We start from the raw sequence: 25,047 nt of genomic DNA on the forward strand, positions 1-25,047 counted from the left end.
TATGATTGCTTCCCTTCTAGTTCATTACGTCTGGTGACCTTACAGTAATTTCATTTTATATCGATCAGAACCAGTTTTGTAAATGCTTTTCCCGTAAAGGTTGACCTCAATATTTGTTTAAACTTCAGCATTCTTGCACAACTTTGTTTAACTTTACAAAAAACTTATTTGTTGGGGTGCTTTCCTGAATGTCAGGCCTGTGAAGGTTTTGTCACCAATGGCTGTGGGATTTTTTTTTTTTTGTAAATTTTTTCAATCTTTTAAAATGCAAAATGCTGTTTAAAATAGTGCATGTTGACATATTGTGCCCTAATATTTCCGTATTGCAGTTTTTATTTGTAATGATGAAACGTTGGCATAATCTGGACTAGGAGAAATTTGTGAGGGAAAGGTTATTTCAAAACAATAAAAAAGTAATGCTGATCTAAACACATCCACACATTGTTTGATATAAAATGCTTTTTTTGCTGCAGACACAAAGTCATTTTGATTTAAAAAAGATTACTAAGGGCAAACTGAATCGATTTTTTTGTTTATTGGGGGTTTTTTTTGACATCTGAAAATTATTTTATTGTTCAGTTGTCAGACGGAAAGTGAGGACTGACACAGGATTGCCGTGGACACGTTAAGAATTGAAATCCTAAATTAAAAAATTAATAAGTTTAGCAGTTCTGGCTTCCTCAGGAGGCAGCAATGATGTTTTGGTAAAGAATGATTTGCCATTAATTATTAACTGTGAGTGAGATGTGCTGGTGGCGTTTCTGCTCACCCACAGCAGAGGCTCCTTCACCCACCCTCATTACCATCTATGCTCTTGTCCCAGGCACAATGATTATTTTAATATATTTCATTGTTCTGCTCTTTTCTGGAACGACTTTTAGCCAAGAGAAAACGTAAGTAAAAGCAAATACGGAGTTTACTGGAAATGTTACTTGATTGCTGTCCTGTCTTTTGGGTAAATAAATCCAGGATTTACATAGAGCCCACTATCCAAATAGGATTTTAATTCGTGTTTTACAATTATCCTGTTTGCTTTAACGCTGTGCATGCAACTGAATTACAAAGAGAAGTAAGAAATCTGAAATAAATACAGTTCCATGACTGTTGTTTTGTTTTATATTTAATGTACAGATATGTCCTGACAGCACCAAAGATATTCCGGGCTGGGGCCTCTGAGAAAGTTGTAGTTCAAGCTTTTGGCTATGAGGAGGAATTTCCAGTCAATATTGCCCTGAAAAGCTTCCCAGATAAGCTTGCTGTGTATTCGTCTGGTCGGATTTCCTTAACTCCAGACAACAAATTCCAAGATGCTGTAACTTTAACAGTAAGGAATTCAGATTTTTCTTACAGTGTTTTTGTCATCATATTTAGAGATAAGGCTTAAAAAAAAAGATTATGGTAAGTTTTCAGTTGTTTAAGCTGGGGAGGGAAACCTAATGCCCCAATTCATTAAAATTACTCTGAATAAAATCAGTGTAAAGGAACAACACTGAGGTTAAACATAGAATCAAACTATTTTAGAAACATTATTTTTATTTAAGAAACAATATTTTAGAAACATTACCATACTTGCATAACTCTAAAAATAGGGAAAATCAAATCAAAATACCAACTAGAGCAGCAGCTTTGTTGTGGCCAGGATCCATCCTGTGCATAAATGGCAATCTGATAATTTGTACTGTGGTAACCTCATTGCTGGGCTTTGAATTTTGCTGGTCTAGTTCTGGGCATAAATAAAATGCAAAATTTCAGAGTATCTGGAGCTTAATACTCCAGATCATCCTTTATCCTGTAAGCAAGAATAAATCCTTGTGAGTGTTGATATTTTTATTTAATGATACTCAACCACAGGGTGGTAATTGCTTCTCAGATAATCTTTGCATCAAAAAATACTGTAGGAAAAAAGAAATGAAAAATATTTTAACAATCCTCAAAAATCTTTATTTTACCTCCCACAGATTCAACCAACAGATTTACCAAGAACAGATAATTCAGAGAAGTATTTGTATTTGGAAGCTGTTTCTCCTCATTTTACAAGATTTAAAAAAATTCCTGTTTCCTATGAAAATGGGTTTCTTTTTATTCATACAGACAAACCAGTTTATACTCCTGATCAGTCAGGTAAATAATATTTATTTCTCTTGGCTGGTATTTAATTTTTAAAGTCTGTTGACTCTGACAAGGAATTAGGATTTAAATGTTCTTTAAGCTCTTGGTTATGTTCCATTGCCATCAGCTGATATTTAATTTTTTCATCAGCAGAATAATACTTTGAATGATTTGATCATATTGTAAAAGTGAATCACTTCTCCCTGCCCTCCTCACCCTGAGTGATTAATTTGGGGCACAAAGACTGAAAGATACTCCAGGGAATTTGTTAAAAATATCTCTGAATTTTTTTGGTTGTTTTGATTTTGAGATTTATTGCTGTTATTCTTACAGTGAAAGTCAGAGTTTACTCTTTGAATCAAGAACTGCAGCCAGCTCGGAGAGAGACTGTCCTAACTTTTGTGGTGAGTTGTAATTGAATTTAATATTAATATTAAATTAGCTCTAATAACAAATAAAGGTAGGTAGGTAAATGGGAAATCAGTATTGCAACCAATGTTTAATAAAACTCTCAGATGTTTTTGCAGGTAGCCAGACATCTTTTAAAAGATTTAAAATTGACTTTGCAAAGTTGAATAGAGGTTTTCAAGTCCCAGATCTGAAGTTGTTCCAGAAAAAAAACCAAACCTTTAATATCTGAGAAAAGGATTTTTGAGGGAACTTTAATAATATATGTTTTATACTGTTTGTTTCATTTAAGATATAAAATAATCAGTATCTACTGTATTTTTTTAGCCTTTTACAATTGCCTTGTTATTACAGTAATTTTTTATCTATTTTAAGCATAACTTTTACTTGGTGGAACCAGAATAAAGTATTTTATCAGAATTTCAGTCTGAGTTGTTTCTACAAATAAAATTCCCCTTTTGATGAAAACAATCTATAACTGCTCATGGTTTCCTCTTATCATTTCAAGGATCCTGAAGGAGTGGAAGTGGATATTTTGGAAGAAAATGATTTTACTGGAATAGTCTCTTTTCCTGACTTCAAGATTCCTCCTAACCCTAAGTAGATTTATTTGATGTGTTTTTGGTGAATTAATTAACATTATAATGCCTTTTTATCGTGGCTGTCATAGATGGGTTTTGCATGGTGGGCATGATTTGAAACTTGGAGATTTCTAACATTTCACATGGGTGGAATCATGCTATAAATAGGGCAGAGTATTCTCCTTAAAGAACAGTGAGTTGTCAGTTTTTCATGCCCTATTAAAAAAGAAAATTAATGATAATTAAAGCTTTCTACTGTAGAGACATAAATTGTGACAAGGACATGGGGATTTAATGTTTTATAGGTATTTCATACAAATCACCAGCATTTTTCCCAGGAACAGCAGCATAAAAAAAATAAAAATCTCTTCAGTTCTCCTTTTAGTCTTGAGAGGGTGCTGAAGCATTGCTGAGATGGCACAAGGATGAGAGCAGGGGCTTGAAAAACTGATTTATAACTGATTCTATTTTCTGTTTTGATTTCAATGCTTTCAAATAAGTGGCAAGTAATTAGTGATGTATCAAAGAGAATCTGCTCAAATAGGCATTGAACACCTGCCAAACTTTGGTGCAGAATTTTCCTCTGGAAGAGATTATTACCATGAAATATCATTAAGCAGCAATAATAATTTTTGCCTTCATCATTGATTTTCATCTTAAAAACTGCTTGATTGTTGATATTTCATAGGTATGGAATTTGGAAGATTAAAGCCAAGTACAAAAAGGATTTTATGACCTCAGCTGTGGCAAAATTTGAAGTTAAGGAGTATGGTAAGGTGTGCCCATGCTGTGAACCTGCATTTTTAGTGTTTTCAAGAACTCAAACCCCTTGAAATATTTGTGATTCTTCAGTGGCTGAGCACCTCTGGCTCCATGGATAAAACACCCAAAATTAACATTTTTTTTTACTCAATTTGCAGCAATGCCAAGCTTTTCCATTGTCATCGAGCCAGAGAGAAACTTCATCAGCTCTGATAAATTTGAGAACTTCAGGATTGTTGTGAAAGCTAGGTGAGGAAATTTGGCTTGGAATTCTGAATATTTTGTACCCCTTCTTTTACCTGAGGAATGATTCTCCTGAACCCAGACTTTTCCTCTTTGCTTTCCTTTTTGCTTTCATCAAAGTCATTTTTGCAGTGTAAGAGATCTAAGTGACCCTTTTTAAAATTCTCTCAAAGTGATTATTTTTCAACAGAAGTGTTTAAAGTATACAGATATTTGTTTTCCATCTCTTGCTTAGACAATTACTCTTCTTCAAAAACAAATGCTTTGTTGAAGCCATTAAAGTAATCTTAAAAGCATTTCTATTGTTTTATTCTCAGCTATTTTTCCAACAAAAAGCTTCCCAGTGCTGATGTTTTTCTTCGTTTTGGAATAATTGAAGAAAGTGAGAAAAGAATGATGCCTCAGGCAATGCATGTAACGAGGGTAAGAAGTCAAGTTTGTGTAGAATTCACATGCATAGCTCAGGAGGGATCCAATCCCACTGAAATTTTTCCATTAAATTTGGTGAGAATGGGCCTCAAGTCATGGTTGGCATCCCCAGCTCCTCAGTGTGGACTTTTCCTGTGAAATGCTGTCACCAGGGGCAGAGAAATGCACTTGGAAATGAAATTCAGAGGCAGCATCTGACACAATGGGGTTTCAATCTGGTGGAATTACTTTCTTGGCCAAGCTGTGTGATTAAAATTTCTATGAAATAATTTCAGTGCTATCTGTTACAGAGGAGATGAAATCAAATGGAGACAAGCAGATCAAAATGATACTGGTTTATTCTGGGGAGTCTGCTCTACACTGATTATCCCCTTTCCTCTTTTAGTGAAGATATCTCTGTGTTATCTCCACCTCTTGCTGAGCCCACACACAAACTTTGCAATATGTGCCATTGGTTGATTAATTTAAAATAATTTTAGGGACTAAATAATTCTTTTTTAACACATCTCCATCATTGATTTCCTCTGGAAATAGACAATGAACAGAAACCCACTGAATCTACACATGGCCTGTGTTATTTCTAAATTATTGACTAAAAGTGATGATTTCTTTTTTCTTTCCAGATTGAAAATGGAGTTGCTAAGATCAATTTTAACAGTAAGAGAGCAGCAAGTTCTATAGGCTTTGACAGTCTGGAAGCACTGGATGGCTCATATTTATATATTGTGGCATCAGTGTTGGAGTCTGCAGGTAAGTTGCTCTTTAACTGAATTTTTTCTTAACACTTTTGCAAATGTGAACAGAACTAGAAAAGAAAATTATAAGGCTAACTTTCCTACTATCAAACTTTCTTTAATATTCAGTTCTTCTTCCAAAAAACTTGTAAGGAAGAGCAGCCCACTCTGACTGTAAAAGTGGTTAAGGATTAAACTTATTTCTGGCCGTTTGTTCCATGGGGTGCTGTGTTTTGGTAGGTGGCCTCAGTGGAGAGGTGGAGTTCGCTGGAGTCAGGTTTGCTGTGTCTCCTTACAAGCTGAGCTTGATTGCCACTCCTCTCTTTGTGAAGCCTGGCCTTCCCTTCTTCATTAAGGTCAGTGCCCAGGAGCAGGGTGGTTGAACATGGAAACAGAAACCCCACCATGCACCAGCTTTGTCCTTTTCTCTTTGTGTCACTCCGTGTTTGATAAACACACTTTAATTCCCATTCACTTGTACATTTTTTGACTCCCTGTTGTAGAAGCCGTTGAGAAGTTTGGAAGATTCTCCCTGAAAAATGTCACCATTTCTTTGTGCTGATGAACAGGTGCAGGTGAAAGACACCATGGATGACTTTGTTGGAAATATCCCTGTAACTGTCACTGCAAAATCCTTCAGTGAGCAAATGGATGAGACTGAGTTAATATCAGAGGGTTCAGAGTCTGGGAGAAGAAGAACAAGCATCAGTGATGGAACTGCTTTGTTTGTTGTTAATATCCCATCAAACAGCAAAATGTTGGAGTTTGAAGTGAGTTAAATTGTTCCATTAAATCATTTCTTCAAGGGTGTAATTATTTCTTTGAGAGTGATGGCTTAAGCTGGCTTCTCTTTCATTAATCCCTCTGAATAACATATTGCAGAATGATTTTGGCATTGTCATTGCTTGTTTGCTTAGGTACAATTCTGTACTCAGACATTTCATTACCTTTCCAGGTAAAAACTGCAGATCCACGTCTTTCAGATGAAAACCAAGCAAGTAAAACCTATGAAGCAAAAGCTTATTCATCCCTGAGTCAGAGTTTTCTCTATATTGACTGGGCTTCAAACCACAAAACCCTGGAAGTGGGGGATGTAATAAATATTAATGTGTATCCACGAAGTCACTACATTGATAAAATCCATCACTACAGCTATTTGGTGAGTAACAGATGTCTCTGCATAAAATATTGAATTGCAATTTAACATGGATGGTCATGGATGAAAAACCTCAACAATCAAGAGCTATCCTCAGCATAGAATGTGTGCAGCTCAGACAATGGCTTCCTTTCAGATGCAATCTGTCAGCTTTATAGGAAAAAAGTCTAGTGTTAAAATTTTATATTTATATAGTCTGTTCTATTTAAAATTCTTATCTGACTTTGGCTGAGATTGAGGACAAGTAGTGTTGGTCTCAAGAGCTATTTCAGAAGGTGAAATGTAGATGAAGGAAAAGAAGTGCAGAGACTGCATTTCTTTTTAGTGGAAGATATAAATTCAAATAATTATTACGTGTGAAAAATAGGCTGAATATAAAATGTGACATTTTTATTCTCCATCATTTTTTTAAACTATAGATCACATCAAAAGGGAAGACAGTGAGCTTTGGAACTCAGGAGAGAATTAAGGATTTGGATTATGAACACCTGACTTTTCAGATAACCCAAGAAATGGTTCCTTCAGCACGTCTCATTGTTTACTACATAGTCATGGGAGAAGGAGCTGCAGAGTTAGTGGCTGATTCAGTCTGGCTGAATGTGGAACAGAAATGTGGAAATAGCCTTGATGTGAGTAGCTAAACAGGCACTGAAATTTGTGGGTGTGCATTCATTTTATGGCCAGATTTTATCTTGGATTTACACAAGTTCTTTAACACTTCAATTGTTATAGTAAGTGTCTGCCCTCAGCTGCATTGATTTCAGAACAACGTGCTTTTCAACATTACCAATATTTGTTTTCAATTTATAGATTAAACTGCAGTCAAGCAAAGAGACCCTGAAGCCTGCAGAGGTTGTATCACTCACCATGAAAACCCAGTCCAGTTCTTTTGTTGCTTTGTCATCTATTGACAAGGCAATATATGGAGTCACAGGAAGCAGGAAGAGAGCCATGGAGAAGGTGAGGTAGCAGCCAGAAAAGAAAATCAAGTTGCTCTTTGCTTCATGTTCACATTCAATAACTGATAGGTGTCATGCACTCAGCCTGAAAACAGGCAGGAGAGCAATTCAAGCCAGAGTGAAAGTTGTTTGTTTAAATCTGCAGCCCAAAATTATTAACAGAATCAGTTTACAATCTCTTGAATTCCAGTAGAAGTGAATCATGGCTTTAAAGGCAGATCTGAACTCTCTCATCAGAGCTCCACAGACCTGGCTGAAAATAGTTTGCAATGTTGGGGAGCTCCTTGCTCAGGGAGCCATGGGGACAAAGATCTCCTCCTTGATTCCACAAAGAACCTTTCCAGGCTGTGTTCTGCTGCCTTTCTCCTCAGATCCTGCTGCAGCTGGAGAAGAGTGACCTGGGCTGTGGGGCTGGGGGAGGCCAGAACAACATTGCAGTGTTCAGGATGGCTGGGCTCACCTTCCTCACCAATGCAAATGCTGAAGACTCAGAGGAAGCAGGTACATTCCTGTGGTGCAGGCATGGGACTGGGGATTTTCTGAAATGTTCCATTGGTGTTCTCAGTTATTATCTTGGGGATGCTTGTACTGATGGTTTTTGAGGGGGGGGAAAACATCTCGTGGAACAGTTACTGTAATCAAAATGAAAATATTGCTATGTAATCAAAACAGCAAGCATAAAAAGTTTCATGCATTTGGAATGTGATTTTTTGGAGTTATTTTTAAGAGGACAATGTTTTGCAAGAAAAGTTAAGGATGTGTGTACTTTTTTTTTTTTTTGGAACAGGTGAACCTTGCAACGAAGTGTTAAGAACCAAACGATCTGAGTTCAAGGAAAAGATACTCAAAGAAGGTGTTAAAAATATTTCTATGTATACCATTATGAAAAAAAAAAAATCACATCCATTTGGAAATAAAAACTTCATCTCAAGGATGTGAATTATTTTCTTTTTATTTCAGTGGCCAAATACCGAGATCCAGAAGCCAGGCAGTGCTGCATGGCTGGAGTAAAGGCTTATCCAGTCTCTGAGACCTGCAGGGAGAGAGCTCAGAGAATTCGAAGGAACCAAAGGTGCATTTCTGCATTCACAGATTGCTGTGAATTTGCCAACAAGCTGCGGCTGGAAGAGCCAAATAAACTCCTGATATTGGCCAGAATGCGTGAGTATGAGAGCTCTGCTGCAGCAGGACTGCGGGATACAGAGGTGATGGAATCTGTGAATCTGGGTTATTCCAGGCAGAATTTCACCATCTCCCAGCACTTTGGTTATAAATCCATGGAGAGGGGTAGGAGAGCAGCTCTTTATTGTGTTCAGCTCTCTATTCTGTTCACCCACCTTTAGAACAAGCAGAAGAGCAATCAGAGAGTATTAAGAGTAAACTTGAATGTTAAATTTTAATCCTTTTCCCCCAGACAGCCGGTAGGTAATACCTCAGGAAAGATCTGTGGGAGTGTCAAATTCCTTGTCTTCCATTATCTCCCTATAATTGCCTATTAACAAGGTGATCTTGGGTATTGGACAGGTATTCACATGTGTAATGGATGAGGTGGGATTAACACCGATTTTTTGACTGAGGGTACTTAGATGCCTTTTTTCTTGTATCAGGGTTTTTTTTTTTACTTTATTTATGTTCTTCAGATTTCGAGGCTTTCTTGGAACTGGGTGAGGCTCAAGTTCGAAGCTACTTCCCTGAAAGCTGGTTATGGGAAGTTCACCAAGTTTCTTCAAGGTACTGCTTTTCTCAAATCACCTTTATGGAAAGGAATTGGTAAACCCGAGGTGAACTGGGTGACCTTAGTTGCACCAGAGATGTGTGCTGAAATGGAGGCTTATCCAAACAAACTATTCCTGCCAGGTTCCTCTCCGTGCTCAATATCCTGTGTGGTGCCCAGATTGTTGGGCCACTTTTCCTTTCACTTTGGACCTTGCTAAATACCAGCAAGTTTATTCAAACAAAAATCCAGAATTTCTGCTTTCTGGCTCAGAGCTTCCCTGAGTCTCTCCTTGAGTGTTGCTGGTGATGAGCTGTTCTGTTAACAGATGGTGATTGGTAATAAATGTAAAAAACACTTTTGTCACAGGTCCAAGACTCTGTCTGTCACCTTGCCTGATTCCCTGACCACCTGGGAAGTACAAGGTGTTGGCATTTCAGACAAAGGTAGGTACTGCAGCCCAGCTGGTTTGGAGCTAAAGAATCAGGAAATTTTGTAGACCCTCGGTTGAGTTTTACACTCATGTTCTAAACTGTTCACTTTCTGGTTGTTAGACAGGAAAACAAAACAAAAATATGTATTTTAGGGAAAGTAAATAACTTCATGTCATGTTGTGAGTGTCAATGGCTGGGGAAACAAAGCCTGTGTTTTGTGTGACAGTGGCTCATAGAGAGGAAGAAGAAGAAAAAATATTGAATAATTCTTCCCTGGACAACTTTACATTGTCCTGCTACCTCTAGCTCAGGGACTTGAGATTTTCCAAGAGATTTGGTAATCCAAGCAGAGAATTTCTTTGGCAAGAAGAAACCTGAAGAACCTGGTGTGAGGAGTGGTGAGAGCAGCTTGGATCAGGAAGCAAAAACCTGGGAACTTTTAAAAAACTTAGACTGTTCACACTGAAAAACCATAAATCATCACCAAAGTATGTCAAGACCTTTTCAAACTTGTTTATCAGAAGGTTGGATAAGACACTCAGCTTTCATGTTTTTAATTCTCTCAGGTATTTGTGTTGCTGCACCTCTGGAAATGCAGGTTGTGAAGGATATTTTCCTGAACATTTATGTTCCTTATTCCGTGGTACGAGGGGAGCAAATCGAGTTGAAAGGATCAGTTTATAACCATAAAACCTCTGCAATTAAGGTAATTTGTGTTAATGACTCCTGTGGAAGGATTGACATAATAAACTAAAAAAAAGTATTTTTCCTGTGAATATCCAGTATAAACAGATCCTTGGATGAGATTTCTTCAGTCTTTAATGCAGAGTTATGTACTGCAAACGGAGAAATGGCATTACAGGAGCACAGTGCTCAGTGCTGGATTTCAGTGCCTTTGATATTTCCCTGGTGTTGTACCTGCCATGAAAATGAAACATTCAAATCTTTCCACCTTTCAGTTCTGTGTTAAAATAGCAGCTGGAAATGGAGTCTGTACCTTTGGAGATTCTGAGAGTGCTAGATGGAGGATGCAGAGCTGTAAATTCAGGAATCTGGATGCTGGTTCTTCCACAGCAATTACATTCAGGATCCTCCCGCTGGAGCTGGGTCTTCACACTGTCAATTTTACACTGCTGACCCCCAGGAACAGTGAAATTGTGGTTAAAACTTTACGTGTCGTGGTAAGGAAAAAAAAAAATCTCGATGTTTTTTAGCATTTTTGAATTTCAAATTGGCTTAGATTGAGTCAATATAGAAACTTTGCTTTATTTTAATATTATTGCACCATGTCCTTGAATTCATTGAGATGTGAGCAGTAGAGAAATGAGTGGCTGAATATTTGAGCACACTCATTTTTAAACCTTGATTATAAGAACTGAAAGATTATATGTATTAAAAAATAGATTACAACTTTGCAAAGTTATTCTAAATCGTTTGGTTTGGATTTTCACAATTTTTTCCTTTCCTAAGGTTTAATTTAAATCTTTTGTTAAATTTTCTCAAGAACTGTGTGAGCTAGAGCACTAAAATTCATGTGGAACAGATGTACAGCAATTAAGTCAAGCTCAGCCACAGAAAAAGAAGACAAAAATACTGTGTTTAACAGTTGGGTTTAACGTGTTGTTTCAGCTGATATATTTGATTAAACAAAAATGTTTCCATTTTCTGCCTCTTTCCTCATAATGATCCCAGCCAGAAGGCATTAAGAAAGAACTCCATGCAGGTTTCACTTTGGATCCACAGGGTGTTTATGGTAAGAGAATTGATGAGGTGTCTTTGTGTTATTTTTTCCTGTTCTTGATAACCAAGTTTTTCATAATAATGTGAAAAACTTGGAGTTTCTCCTTCCTGAGATATTGTAAATATGTCCTTTCCCAAAGATTTCCTGCCTTGGCTTAAGGAAACTTGGATTAATTTCTTAAAGGAATCTTTAGATGTATCTTTTAGTGTGTTTGTAAGCTTTCCTCAGCTTTATTAATGGGAATAGAATATGTTCTCATTTAACAAAAGAAACCACAAAGTTTAGGTCCAGATCAGATTTTTTTTTTTGTAACAGGAGAAAGATAAAGAGCTTGCACCTGTTCCTTTTCAAAGCTTGATGCTTTTTGCCTGTGCATTTGGGAATATTTCTGGTTTTCAAGTTTTGGTTGCTGCATTCTCAGGTGTAACCTTCAGTCTGTCAATTACAGCTGAGCCATCTGTTGATTTGGATTGTGCAGTATTTTCTGTATGTATATAATGTATACATCTTCAATTTCAGGTTCCATCAAGAGACGACAAGAATTTCGATACAAAGTCCCACTCAATCTGGTCCCTAAAACACAAATTGACAGAACTGTCAGTGTAAAAGGTAAACAGAAACTTCTAGTGCACTGCAGATGCACTTTTCCTCCTATTTGGTATTAAAATAATCTGATTTATTCTTCTTCTTTTGAGAGAAGGCTCTGCAAGTCCCCTTTTAGTGCAGGAATTTAAACACTTCCTAAAGAGCGGTCGCTTCTTCAGATTCCGCTTTCCTGACCTGTTGTTCCAATCAGTTTTGGGTTTTGTTGGTTTTTTTTTCCCTTGCACAGGACATCTCCTGGGTGAAGTGATTGCCACCATCCTGAGCCCCAGGGGCCTGCAGATGCTGACCAGCCTGCCCAGGGGCAGTGCAGAGGCCGAGCTCACCAGCGTTGCCCCCGTGTTTTACGTCTTCCGCTACCTGGAGGAGTCGGACAATTGGCACCTACTGGGCCCTGAGACCCTGAGGTCCAGGACTCAGATGAGGAGGAAGATGAAAGAAGGTAGAAAAATCTGCCCCTTCTCTTGCTTTTGTAGTGGTCCATAACCTTTGCTAAGTGATGCATCTGAGGGAGCAAATATAATTCTCCTAATTTTCCTTGTGCCTGGTGTATCCATCCCTCAGGGATTGTGAGCATCTCGTCCTTCAGGAATGCTGACTGCTCCTACAGCATGTGGAAGAATGGACAAGGTAGCACATGGTGAGTTTGAAAGGGGTTTTGCTTGGAAAAAGCCTTATTTCATTCCTTTGCTTTCATATTTTCAGTAAGCACCACACAAGAGTGTGGGGGGAGATGGAAGCAGTGCTTACAACTCTGAATAATATCTTTTGATTCCTTGCTTTCACTTGCCAAACCTTTTCTTTGTGTCCATAATTCACACCATGACAACCAAGATGGCTTTGGGATGTAATGAGTTCATAGCCTGAAACACAGGAATTGATCCTGGTTTAAAATTATTTCAGTAATTACTGCCCATTTGTTAAGCTACACTTAGAATTAATCTTCATTATCCCCTTGAGCTGTGGGAGTGTGTTGGATACAGAATCCTAAGCAGTGTAAATTTGTGGGTGCCCTCTGCAGTGTGGGAATTCCTGCCAATCTAAACAGGATCTGTTTGCTTCCCTTGGCAGGCTGACAGCTTTTGCTTTAAGGATCCTTGGACAAGTGAATCAATACATTGATCTTGATGAAATGTCTGTCTGTAATTCCCTCCTGTGGCTGATTGACAACTGTCAGATGTCAGATGGGTCATTCAATGAATTTTCAAACTACCAGCCAGTGAAACTGCAGGTATGAAACCCAAACATCTTCTGTGTTGAGGCAGTAAAGGCTGAAGGTATCAGGAGATAAAGTGTTTTAGCAGGGCAAGATATTTTAGGCTGTATTTCATCAAAACACCCATTTAATACAATTTTTCTCTTTATTCTAAAATCATTTAAAGCCCAGCACAATCTTGCAAACCTTTCTGTTTTCCCACGAAAAGCTGTTGCTTGCCACTTCTTAACACTCAGAAAAAGAATGTTGAGGTTCATTTCTCAATCCAATAGTCTTGGCTTGTGAATAATTTCATATATTTTGGTTTCTTTTTTACACATGAGCTATAACCTTCCAAAGAGTCAATGTATTTTCAGGTTTAACTAAACTGATAGTTTTTACAGGAACTTCTATTTATTTCCACACCTAAACAGTGAAAAGTTCCGTTTATTTAAATGAACCTTAATTTCGATTTCATTGTTTTTTATTATTTGATTTTTGTAGGGTACATTACCTCGAGAAGCTAAAGAAAAATCTTTGTATCTCACAGCATTTTCTATTATTGGAATTGACAAGTCAATGAAAATATGTCCTACTCAGGTAAACATTATTTTTATTTCTGCCAGTGGGCATGTTCCAGGCTTCGAATTTCTTCCCTTTTCTTCAACATTTATTGAAAAAAAATCAAGAGTGATTTTTTTTTTCTGCAGTTTCACAGATTTATTTGCTTTGTTAAGTCAGCTAAAGAACAGCAAGGAATTCCTGGATTTATTATAAGATATTGTAGAGGACGTTGTATATCTGTGTAATGGTAACAGAGAAGATGTGTTTCTTTAGGGTCAGTGTGATGGCTGTGAGCTGTAACCTGTCTGTATTTTCAGAAAATCCACGATGCCAGGAGCAGAGCAGGGGATTATTTGGAGAAGAACATGCAGCAGGCCCAGAGCCCCTTCACTGTGGCCATCACTGCCTATGCCCTGGCCCTGCTGGACCCCAACCAGCATGCAGCACGAGCAGCATTCTCTGCCCTGAAAAAAGAGGCTTTTGTCACAGGTACTGCTCAATTCTCTGCCCCTGAGCAATCCTGTGCCCTTCAGCTGCCCTGCAGCACCTTTGGCACAGGTCCTGCTCAATTCTCAGTGTTCCTGAGCAATCCTGTGCCCTTCAGCTGCCCTGCAGCACCTTTGGCACAGGTCCTGCTCAATTCTCAGTGTTCCTGAGCAATCCTGTGCCCTTCAGCTGCCCTGCAGCACCTCTGTGGTGTGAGCTCTGCTCTCAGCACTTTGCAAACATCATTTTTTTTAGCATACAAGTGGGTTTCCATCCCTGTTAGGTGCACAGTGAGCTCCTGCCCCTCTCCTGGCCCCGAGTGGGCAGTGCCTCACCTGGTGCTGTGCTGTGCTTGCATCTGAAGCCTCTGCTCCTCCTGCAGGTGACCCTCCCATCTACAGGTTTTGGAAAGATGCTTTCAAAACACAAGAGCAGCCGAGCCCCAGCTCTGTCACTGCACAAATGGTTGAAACCACGGCCTATGCCTTGCTCACTACCTTGCTGAGAGGGGATGAAAACTATGCCAAGCCCATCATCAAATGGCTCTCTGAAGAGCAGAGATACGGGGGAGGATTTTATTCAACTCAGGTGTGCTTTTCCATATTTTGTCCTCATTCTTCAAGTACCAAAATCTGAAACATTTTTTTCCCGTCCCTGGAAAATCAAGGCCAGGTAGGATGGAGCTGAGCACCCAGGGACAGTGGAAGGTGTCCCTGGAATGAGAGAGGCTTTGAGGTCCCAAACCATTCCATGATTTTGTGATATGAGCATTTTAAGAGGATAATACAATTAAATGACCTCAGTGCCACCACCACAGTCCTGTGTATGGGATTAATATTAAGTGACTGCATTGCCATGATATCCTTGGTGTCTGGGAAATCTGACTTCTCTTCATTAATAAAAACTGTAATTTTATCAATAGAATATCTGGATTTAATTCTTTATGATTGATTTCTGACAGGACACTATTAATGCTCTTGAGGCCTTGACTGAATATTCCCTTCTGGTCAAACGCCTGAATTTGGACATGGATGTTAAAGTATCCTACAAAAACGCTGGACCCCTAAACTTATTTAAACTGACAGAAGACAATTTTGTGGGAAGAACTATGACAGTGAGTGAATAATATTGCTTTAAAAAGGGAAACCAGAATTCTTAGCATCTTAGTAAATGATTATTTGAGCTTTGAAATAGCTACTGAAATACCTATTTTTACTTACAACAAGCTGGGAATAATTTAGCATAGAAAATGTTTTAGGACTTTGCTTATCTGTTGTATTGAATATATTTGAATATTCATTTAAATTTAAGATTTCTGCAGAATTTGTTATGCATTTGAAATATCAGCTGACCTGATTTGTTTCTAATCTTTATTATTAATGTGTAACTTCTTGTTTCTTACTAATCCTTTAGGCCCCTTTGCAAGATGATCTGTATGTAAGCACTGGCAGCAGCACTGGTGTAGCTACAGTAAATGTAAGTAGGCAACCAGATTTTAAAATGGAATTTCTCTTTTCTTAATGTGGTGTGGTTTTGCTCAAGAAATCCCTATTTTTTTCCTGTGCTCATAGTTTATTTGTTCTGCTTTGCTGGTTTTTTTTATATTACAACAAACCAGACTTGTTTATATTCTTCCCAGTGTGAGTTTTTACAGTTTTATGCCAGTTTTGAGGGTTGTTTAATGCTGCTTCTGTTTGGTCTGATTTATTTGTGTGTGTGCAGGTGAGGACAGTGTATAACACCATTGGTACTTCTGAGGAATCCTGTAACTTTGAACTGAAGATTGTTCCAAAGAGAGATGATGGTAAAGGGTTAATATAATTTTAAATGTTGCTTCTCAGGTCAGTGCAAGGGAGGGAGGGGAAAAAATCCTGGGTTTTTTATGAGTGTTTTTTATTAAGAAAGAAATAAATTCTGCCACTTTCTAAATGCAAAACTGGAAAAGAAGTTGCTAGAAGCTTTTTTAGCCCTGTTTGAAATGATTGCCTTTTTGTGCACAGAATTAATATTTAATTTATTTCTGTTAGGTTCATTTTTAGTCATACATGGAAGAGTTTTTACAGGTGGGGAAGTGAGAAGAAAGAAATATGATGAGGAGTGGGAGGGGTTACAGTGAGTTCCACAAAGTACTGAGAGTTCTAGTCCAGTTACAACAGGGGACAGAACCAAATTCTGAGTTTAAATAATATAAACACCCAAAAAACTACATTAAACCTTAAATCTGCCATTTCACCTGAATTACCAAAGAGGTAAATGCGATTTATTTGTGGCTAGATAATGAATTCCTATAAAAATAGCCACCAAAACAATGTAAAGAATTACCTTCCACCTATGAAAATGCTTTGGGAGAGGTTTGGGCTGCTGCTTCTGAGGAGTTCTGAGGTTCTTTGCTTGGTACAAACAGGTCGAATAAGAGGAGAAGGGGAGCCCCTGGGGCGCCTGGAGGCTTGTGCAAAGTAAGTGCAGCTATTTATGAATTATTGGGGCTGTTTATTTGAATTATTTGAGCTGTTTATTAATGATCCCACCAGCTCTCCTGATCGTTTCTTTCTGTTCCTTCACTGCTATGTACGTGTGTAAACAGAATTAGAGCCAAAGCTCATGATCTCTGTGGGAAGGAGTCCTCAGGTTATATTTGGGTTTTCCTGGAACATTAAAAGCTTCTTGATGTGTGATACTGGCATAAATCTGAATTGGTTCACCTGGACAGTTTTGCTTCATTGTGAGTTTACTGTGGCTTCAATGCTGACAGGATTTTCCTCAGGTTTTTCTGGGGTGCCATTCAACTATTCAATATTCAATATTCCTCTTTGATTTCGGTTATAATTAACTAAAACCAGCTTTAATCTGCTGCAGGTACAGGCCCAGTGCGAGGGAGCCCCGGTCGGGGTCTGCTCATGCTGTGATGGACATAGGGCTGGTCAGTGGAGTGGAAGCCAATCCAGAGGATTTATCTACTGCAAGTATTCAAGAATGTTTTTTCTCTTGCTGGTTTTATATGACAGAGCTGTAATATTTACTGTTCTTCATCTTTTTCTGTGCCCTGCAGCTTGCAAGTGGAGTTGATCAGCTGATAGCAGATTATGAGATAAAAGATGGGCACGTTCTCGTGCAGATAGACTCTGTATGTTCCCCCTTCCCCGACTGTAAGCACTGCTTTTACTCTTTGCAATCATTTTGCTGCTTTTAGAGCTCCTCCATTCATGTGTCTCTCCAACAGGTGCCAGCTCACAAGTTCCTGTGTGTTGGCTTCAGGATCAGTGAGCTTTTCCGGGTTGGAATGATGAACCCTGCCACCTTCTCTGTGTATGAATATCATGCCCCAGGTTTGTGTTCCAGCAGTTTGCCTTTTAGCTCTGTATTCCTCCCATAGAATTACATTTTGCCATCTTTAACAGGTTTTTTTTTTGCTCCATTTGATTTGAAGCTCAGGTGGCTTTTGACTCGCCAAGTTTCAGTGTTAGTGTCTTGGACTTTGATTTTCTACGTGTATTTGTTATTTCTTTCTGGATCTTCTAGATAAAAGATGCACCATTCTTTATAACCCCTATGGAAATGAAAAACTCGTGAGGTTGTGTGAAGGAGATGAATGCAAATGCATGGAAGGTGAGCTTTGTTTGAAGATGCAGTGTAGTGCTTTGAACAAAACCCTATTGAACATAAGGAAAAAGTCCTCATAAGAACACAGCTATTTTCCCTCCAAATATTACATTAAAAAGGAGATTTAAGGACACGTGCAGTGTGATCATGGAAGTCTGACTGGGTTAAGGATGGGGTTTGAGGGCGTTATTTTGTATTTTAAATATTCACTGCTCCAGCATGCAGTCCCATAGTGATGGTGCTGCTCAGTTAATTACCCCAATGCAGGATAATGGAAACCCCTGTTTTCTTCAGGGCCATCATGTGCTGACATTCTCTTACCTCTGCCTTTCCCTTTCTCCTGCAGCTGAGTGTGGTAAAGTCCAGGAGAGGCTCGATGGGTCCATAACTGCAGAGAGCAGGAGAGAGGCTGCCTGCCAGAGGGACACTGCCTATGGTAATGGGGGTTCACTGCCTCTTTCCCTGCTCTCAGGTGTCTCTTTGCTCTGTCTGCTGCAAAACATCTTGTTCCAATGGCAGCTGCAGAGATTAGAAATGCAGTGTGCTTGCCAGAGTAATGTAGGGAAAGGTGAGTTCTGCAGATGAGCTGTGGGTAGCACTTCCCAGTGCTTTCTGCCCCTATAACCGTTGCATTGGCAGAAATTAAGAGCTCTAAAGGGACACGAAATTCTCCTTCTGAGCATCTCTGAGACATTCAGGATGCGTGGCAGGAGCAAGGAATAACCAGGCTGTGCTTTGTGTCGCTCTGCAGTTTATAAAGTGAACATCTTGGCTCGCAGTGAGGAAGGGTTTTTTGTGAAGTATTCTGCAACTCTTCTGGACCTTTACAAAAGGGGTGAGTGTCTTATTCCGTGTTTCTGCTCCTGGGAGAAAGGAGTTGCAAAGTTTCTGGGCACTCACTGTCTTACCTGTTGCTCATAGGGCCTGTGGAACTCCATTTTCTTCTCAGTTTAAGCATTCCATATTTCCTTAAAATCACTACAGTATAAAATTATTTAATGTGCACAAGGCTTATTTGCCATTCAGATTTAACTGAAAAATTGTTTATGAGAGACATGTTTTATATCATAAATTTTTTTCTGTTAAAGAACAGTGGCAGAGAGATCCCCAGGCTGTGCAGTGCTGCAGAACATTTTAGTGTTTTCTATCTAATATGTGAATTACTGGAAATTCTTTTTGTGTAATTGTCCAATTCTTGATTTATTTTTTTTTTGGTTTTGTTTTTTTCTTCAGGGCAGGCTTTTGCTCAAAAAAATAATGAAATAACCTTTGTTAAAAAGAAGACCTGCACAGATGTTGAACTGAGCCCAGGAGAGCAGTATTTGATCATGGGGAAAGAAGCCTTGAAGATAAGCATTGGTTACAGCTTCAAGTAAGTCATTTACCACCAGGATATGCTGAAATTTAATCTTAAAGTGTTTGTATGTAATAATCCTTGTGAGGTGCAGAATTGATTTAATGATGAAAATATTCAACCAGCAGTCACACAATGAGTTACCAGATGAGCACAATTACAGCAGGATTATGAGCACAGAGCAAGCACTTCCATATTGTATTTTTTTTTTCTGTTTGACATTTCCTTTCCCAAATCTTAGCAGCAAATGATCATTTTCTGCTGTTTTCTTAGATTCCAGTACCCTTTAGACTCCAGCACTTGGATTGAGTGGTGGCCTTCAAATACAGCCTGTACATCCTGCCAGGAGTTTCTGAACACAATGGATGATTTTGCTGAAGATCTCCTCATCAGTGGCTGTTAATTCACTTGGACAGTTTTTAAATTAAAAAATCCAGATCAAATCTCAGCGAAAAGAAGAAAAAATCCTCACCTATTTATTAATTCTTTTTGAGCTGAACACTCGTTAATAATTGTTGCAAGAAATTATCTTGGCATGTATTTTATAGCAATGTTATTACAGCAGAGTAATGTTCAAATATGATTTTTAAGCTTGGATGAGAAAAATAACACAGTCTGGTGCAAAGACATTTGAAGTCAAAAGAAGGGGATTGACTGTAAAAACAAACATGAAAAGCACTGTCTTGTCATTAAACCCAAATCTTCCCAGAACACAAACACATGCAGCCACTTTGTGAGCTCTCTGTCAAAGAAACTTTATTCCTTAACTTTTCCTTTTGTACTCTTTTTTTTTGAATTCCTGCATTTCCATTCCTGACAGTAACTGATGCTGGTTTTATGCTCTGCTTTCTTGTTAAAAAAAAAAAAAACAAAAAAAACCAAACAAAATTCTTCAATCTTATGTGTGCCTTTCATTATTTGTGTCTTAAGATGCATTCAACTGAATCAACATCTCCTGTAACTTAGGTGGATTAAAACAAATATTACTTTGCATTTGATGGCTGAATTTGACAGTTAAAAATCTTGCCTTGCCTCCAGGAAAGTGGCAGATGAAAGGCCAATTTTCCTGCTCACAGCTCCTGGCACAAATCACCTTGGTTCCCAGTAAAGCTGAGAAGAGAGTTTGATACAAAGTACAGTTGCACACATTATTATTTATATTGAAGAGTTGCCCAAAAGCAGCACGTCCAAGAACTTTAAAATTACTGTTTTCCCTCTCTCTTAGGAATATCTCAATCCAGAACATTTAAGATGTGGAAAGAAGATATTCACAGATGATGCAATTTTTAATTTTGGCTCTGTCAGTATTTGACTTTTTTTTTTTTTTTTTTTAATCCTCCAAACTTTCTAAGAAGCACAAGAAGCTCATGCTGTGTCCAGTAATAACTGGATATAAATTCAAACTGCAGGGAGAAGTGCATGGAAATTCTCAGTGGGGTTGTCTAGACAAGGCACCTGTAAACATTTCTGCTTCTGAACTGGTGAGTGTGTATTGTGAGACCTAATTATTTCTTTAAATGACAAGGAGCATGTCTTGTTTTCACAGATGACTTGTGACATTTAGCTTCTATTGATTTTTAGTGAGCCAGACTGCAAAAAAAGGCTTGTGAAGACCAGTTATTTAAAAATAACACATAAAATTGCTACTCTTAAATATCAAATTGCAGTCACTAGTTTTTAAAAAAAAAATCTTTAATCTTATTTGTTATCTCTCTTTCTATTTGGAATTAACCAGTGTATCACTGGGATCAGTAAAATACTTCAAATCCATGTATTGAAATGGGGACATTTTACAGATATTTAGCCATGTGTAGGGTGGAGTTGTGCACAGGTACCAATGTCAGGAAGATTCACCTTCCCCACATGGCATGGCTTGACTTTCACAGCAAAACCGTGTTGGGGGAAGGTAAATCTGTGTCTTCCTCTGCTTCCACATGCAAATGATGCTGGCAGATTTCCACAGAAAATGGAAATGACACAGGAGAGATTTTAGAGCTCAGAGCCCAAGCCACCCTTAGTGCCTCATGGCCAGAGAGTTTTGGGGCACTGAACAACCCCAGGATTAATCCCAGCAAACGTGGAAATTCTTGGAATAATCACTGCTTAGGTGACTCATCTGTATTATGAAATGGAAATTATTTCAAAGCACATTCTGTCCTTCCAAGCTTGCTGTGGATTCTGGACACCAGAGCTGTGCTTTTCTCTCTGAATTGTACACAGTGTTTTTCTGTTCCTTGCTTGTTTATGTCTGTGATGTGCAAGTCTCCAAATGTTCTCCAGCCTTTGAATCCCCAGCCAACAGCTGTAATGCTTCCAGAAAAACTTGCATTTCCCTGCCCCAGTGCTGCAGTGTTCCCAAAGGCCAGGCAGTGTGAGGTGACTGCTCTGCCTCCATGGATGGAAGTGGCCCCAAGAGCTCCAGCCCACATTTATCCCCACTTTTCCAAGAAAATGGATGGCTGACCTTGCCTGCACAGATAATCTCTGGAAGCAAGACTCTCTAAGGGCAATTAAATAAGTTTGGGCATGATATTTTTTTTTCCTTTTTTCATATATTTCCCTTTGAATAAAGAAACTCAGCCAGTCAAATACTCTTGGCAGGCCTGAGTTGGTTGAATTCCAGAGATGATAACAAATTTAAGGGTTAATACTGTGCTATCCTTTAGCTCTTTTAAAAATATCCATTTCTGTACATTTCCATTTGTATTTCACTGATTTTTAGACAGCTAAGCATCACGAAATGAACGAATGTCTCTTTTCATTGCAAGCAGAAATTATTCTCAAGCTGGTGAGTGACTTGAATAGCCCAAATTCCAGCCTGTTATGCACAGTGACACATGAAACTCACACTTTGCTCTGGGCTGAAAGCTGCTGGGCTGTGCCAAAGAGCTGTGACTAATTTAGGGAGAGAGCCAAAGGGTGCCTTTCTCTGGCCATTGTTTCCCAAGCAGGGAAGAAGTGATTTTGTGTGTAGAACCTTTCAGGACATGCCACAAACCCTAGGTAGTCACACTCGGCCAAGTGTTGTGTCAAAAATGGTGTGGAATTAGGAATAAATGACAATTTTAGAAAAGGAATGGTAAATCCCTGTTGCAGGTTAATATTATTACCTCTGAATTCTTCCATAATTCTCTCTTGGCTGACCCCAGCATATCCATTAAATACTAGGTGGAAGAAAAGAATGAGCTAGAAGGGTGAAAGTCCAAGTTACCTCCTAATTTTTATTTTGTTATGATGCTCCACTCTCATCTGAAATTATTTGGAATAGGAGAAATATTCACTTCATCACAGTGAGTTTGTTCAGTGCATCTGGGCAATGCAAAGCCAGAATATCACACCAGAATTATTCTCTTTATTTGCACAGCAGTGTGGATGTTCAGTGCAGGGACAATCTCCCTTCTGTGTAAAATACAAAATCCATTAATAAAATCCTTAGGAAGATGCCTTTCAAGTTCAAAACTCTTTTAATAAACAATATCAAACACCCATTTCCACAGAGAAGGGGTTGTGCAATCAGCTGGGAGGGATCTGCAGATCCATTTACACCAGGGGTGTGCAAGAGATCAGTGAGCACAGAGCAAGGAAATCCTTTTTGTCTTTTGAGTGGAGATTATTTTGTAATTTAAAAAAAAAAAAAATCACTGTCTGGGAGCTGCCAGTTTGGTGTCCACCCGTGTGGGTTGTCTCACTTGACCCTTCCTCCACAGGCCTATTTTCAGTCTGTGTAAATGTTAATGTTTAGCCATGTCTCCCAGCAAAATGTGTTCTTAATCTCCTGCTGAATTCTTACATCAGAACACACAGAAATTTAGCGTGGCTGTCAGTTCTTTTCCAGTAAAACACCCACCTTATAGGAGTTACATATGCTTTCAATTTTTAGGATATTTAATAATGTTTTCATCTCTAATTAGGAAAAATATCTGGGTTTGGCTCTTTCATTCTCCTGGGAACCAAGAGTTTGGTTTTGCCAGTTGCTGGATCATTACAGAATTCCAGTCCTTGTGTTAAATTTTGCTTTTCAAGTTCTGAATGAACTTGGAATTTGGATACATGTTTAAGCAGCAACCGATTTCCTGGAAAATACTAAACTGGATTAAACACCACAGCTCTCATAAAAAGAACATTCAAGTGTAGAAAACAATAGCAGAGAAATCTTGAGTAAAGCTTGCTCTATTCAACCCTTTCTTTTCTATCCCAGGAAATACTTGTTACACACAGGGGGTTATTTATAAAATGGTTATATTTACCCACATTCAGAGCTAGAAGTCACGAAATGCAGATTATTCCTAAGGTGCTGTGGCTCAGACTATAGTTCCTTTGTTTATTTGCTACTTGACAGCTAAAAGGGGCAATTTCTTTTACAAGCAAAGTAAACACCGAGTTCTATTTGATGCACTTTCAATCAGCTGAGCTATTAAACCCCCAAAATTGGGATTAACAGTGGAAAATCGATTTTCTCTCGAGGGCAGCAGCCCCACTGGTGCCAGTTTAAAGGGCTCCAGAGCACACAGAGGTTCAGGGCTGGGTTTAGTGCTCTGGTTCCAAGGAGCCCTGACATGGAATTGTCTCATTTGTCTTTACAAGAGGAGCCCCAGCTGCACATTCTTTCCACTGGCAGTTCCACGTTCCCTGCAGTTTGTACCACGAGGGGCACATCCCCAGCTAGAACAAATCAGTGCCACTGAAATGGTTTTGGAGGAGCTACACTTGCCATCCTCATGTGCAGATACAGGATTTCTTCAATTGCAGCACAGAAAATTAATGGGAAAATTGCTTTCCGAAGAGGAAATGTGTCAGGAACACCTCAGCCATCCCCACCGAAGGAGATGCACGTTGCACTGTGCCAGTTTGTACCTGCTGAAAGGTGATTTGCAATTTATAGACATAAACTGAGGTGTTGCTGACAGGCTGGGCCTAAATGGCAGCTGTGACTGAAGTCATTCCTTTACTGCATGGCTGAGTGTCTGTCTCTGCCAGGGTCTGATTAGCCAGGTTTCCTTCATTATTTATAAAAAGCAATATGCCATAAAAATGTCATTTTCACTGCCTAAATCATAAAAATTTCCATTAAAACCTTCTGCCATAAGGTCCTAGAGAATATTCATCCCCAGGCTCTGACAGGGAGGTAGAAATGGGTATTCATTCCCAGCAGCAGTGAATTCCAAAAGTTTGCAGTCACCAATCTGTGCAATATTAAAGGGTGGGCTTTTTTCTAAGCTTCTGTTTTGGTCAGGAATCTCAAAAACAAGGTGGGATCAAAACCTTCCTGTGGAACCAGGAGGGATCAGATTAATCTGTGACATAATTTAGCAGGATCCCATGGATTTATAGCAGAAATCTGGGGGGATGTATCTAAACCTACTTGAGCTCCTGTGTATCCCTGCCCTGTGTCTGTGCTGATCCTGCCAATCCCGGCTCAGAATTAGTCCCAGCTCAGAAACACCTCCCAGGAGAGTCCCTGGCCTTTGAAACAAGATACTAATGATAAAAAAACTTGTTGGATGTGACTTCAGAGAACCAGATTTAGGAAATGCTGGATTTCCTTCCAGCCCATGTCTTGTCCCAAAGAACCCCAAGCTTTGCTTGTGAAACCTCACCACAATTCCTGCAGCCTCCCAAGGCAGGCTTGGTCTGTGTCCCTGCAGGCTCCCACTGTCCCTGCAGAGCTGGGAGCATTCCCTGTGGGCCTCCTGTGCTGCCTTTGGGGTTTCAACACCCACTCTGTGATTCAGGTGTTGGACATGGAGCCACAAGTTTTGTTCCCTTGGCCGGATTCCAAGGACGCTGCTGGGAACACGTCTGGGATTTGGGGATTTGGGGATTTGGGGATTTGGGGATTTTGGAGTCCATCACTGGCAAAGCTGCCAAGAGGTTTGGCCTCACGAGAGGGGCTCTTTTTTATTCTGGAGTTTGAACAGTTACCTGTTTCCCCCATTCAGAATACAGGCCTGTTACTCTTTTACCTGCTTTCCCCA

General features: G+C 39.1%; 1 protein-coding gene across 2 annotated transcripts; it reads left to right on the plus strand.

The window, feature by feature from the left end:
- The first annotated feature begins 782 nt into the window (after positions 1-782).
- C5 (complement C5) lies at positions 783-19,960 on the plus strand. Of its 2 annotated transcripts, XM_014880080.2 has the most exons (41): positions 783-893; positions 1,132-1,324; positions 1,959-2,121; positions 2,443-2,513; positions 3,026-3,117; positions 3,787-3,869; positions 4,019-4,109; positions 4,421-4,526; positions 5,156-5,282; positions 5,507-5,622; positions 5,836-6,036; positions 6,222-6,425; positions 6,842-7,051; positions 7,233-7,382; positions 7,753-7,882; positions 8,169-8,234; positions 8,342-8,542; positions 9,022-9,112; positions 9,465-9,541; positions 10,096-10,235; positions 10,489-10,710; positions 11,222-11,282; positions 11,790-11,879; positions 12,103-12,315; positions 12,438-12,513; positions 12,945-13,104; positions 13,573-13,668; positions 13,950-14,121; positions 14,501-14,706; positions 15,080-15,232; positions 15,532-15,594; positions 15,841-15,922; positions 16,523-16,574; positions 16,975-17,077; positions 17,168-17,242; positions 17,339-17,444; positions 17,638-17,724; positions 18,065-18,154; positions 18,470-18,553; positions 18,952-19,090; positions 19,346-19,960. In XM_014880080.2, exons 1-41 carry the CDS (start codon positions 829-831, stop codon positions 19,473-19,475), a joined length of 5,037 nt encoding a protein of 1,678 aa, XP_014735566.2. In that variant the 5' UTR covers positions 783-828; the 3' UTR covers positions 19,476-19,960. The 2 variants fall into 2 exon arrangements, with proteins under 2 accessions (XP_014735566.2, XP_088033669.1); XM_088177543.1 differs by lacking the exons at positions 17,638-17,724; positions 18,065-18,154; positions 18,470-18,553; positions 18,952-19,090; positions 19,346-19,960 and having other exon boundaries at positions 17,168-17,264.
- Positions 19,961-25,047: the final 5,087 nt, after the last annotated feature.

This window comes from Sturnus vulgaris, chromosome 22 (assembly GCF_052056855.1).
Source record: "Sturnus vulgaris isolate bStuVul1 chromosome 22, bStuVul1.hap1, whole genome shotgun sequence".
In the NCBI taxonomy this organism is placed as follows: Eukaryota; Metazoa; Chordata; class Aves; order Passeriformes; family Sturnidae; genus Sturnus; species Sturnus vulgaris.

Excerpts from the sequence above, each read along its gene's own strand:
- C5 (XM_014880080.2), top strand. The coding sequence starts at position 829 with ATGATTATTTTAATATATTTCATTGTTCTGCTCTTTTCTGGAACGACT. Across the intron at positions 1,325-1,958 it reads AAGATGCTGTAACTTTAACA|ATTCAACCAACAGATTTACC; the intron begins GTAAGGAATTCA and ends TACCTCCCACAG. Across the intron at positions 12,316-12,437 it reads GAGGAGGAAGATGAAAGAAG|GGATTGTGAGCATCTCGTCC; the intron begins GTAGAAAAATCT and ends TCCATCCCTCAG.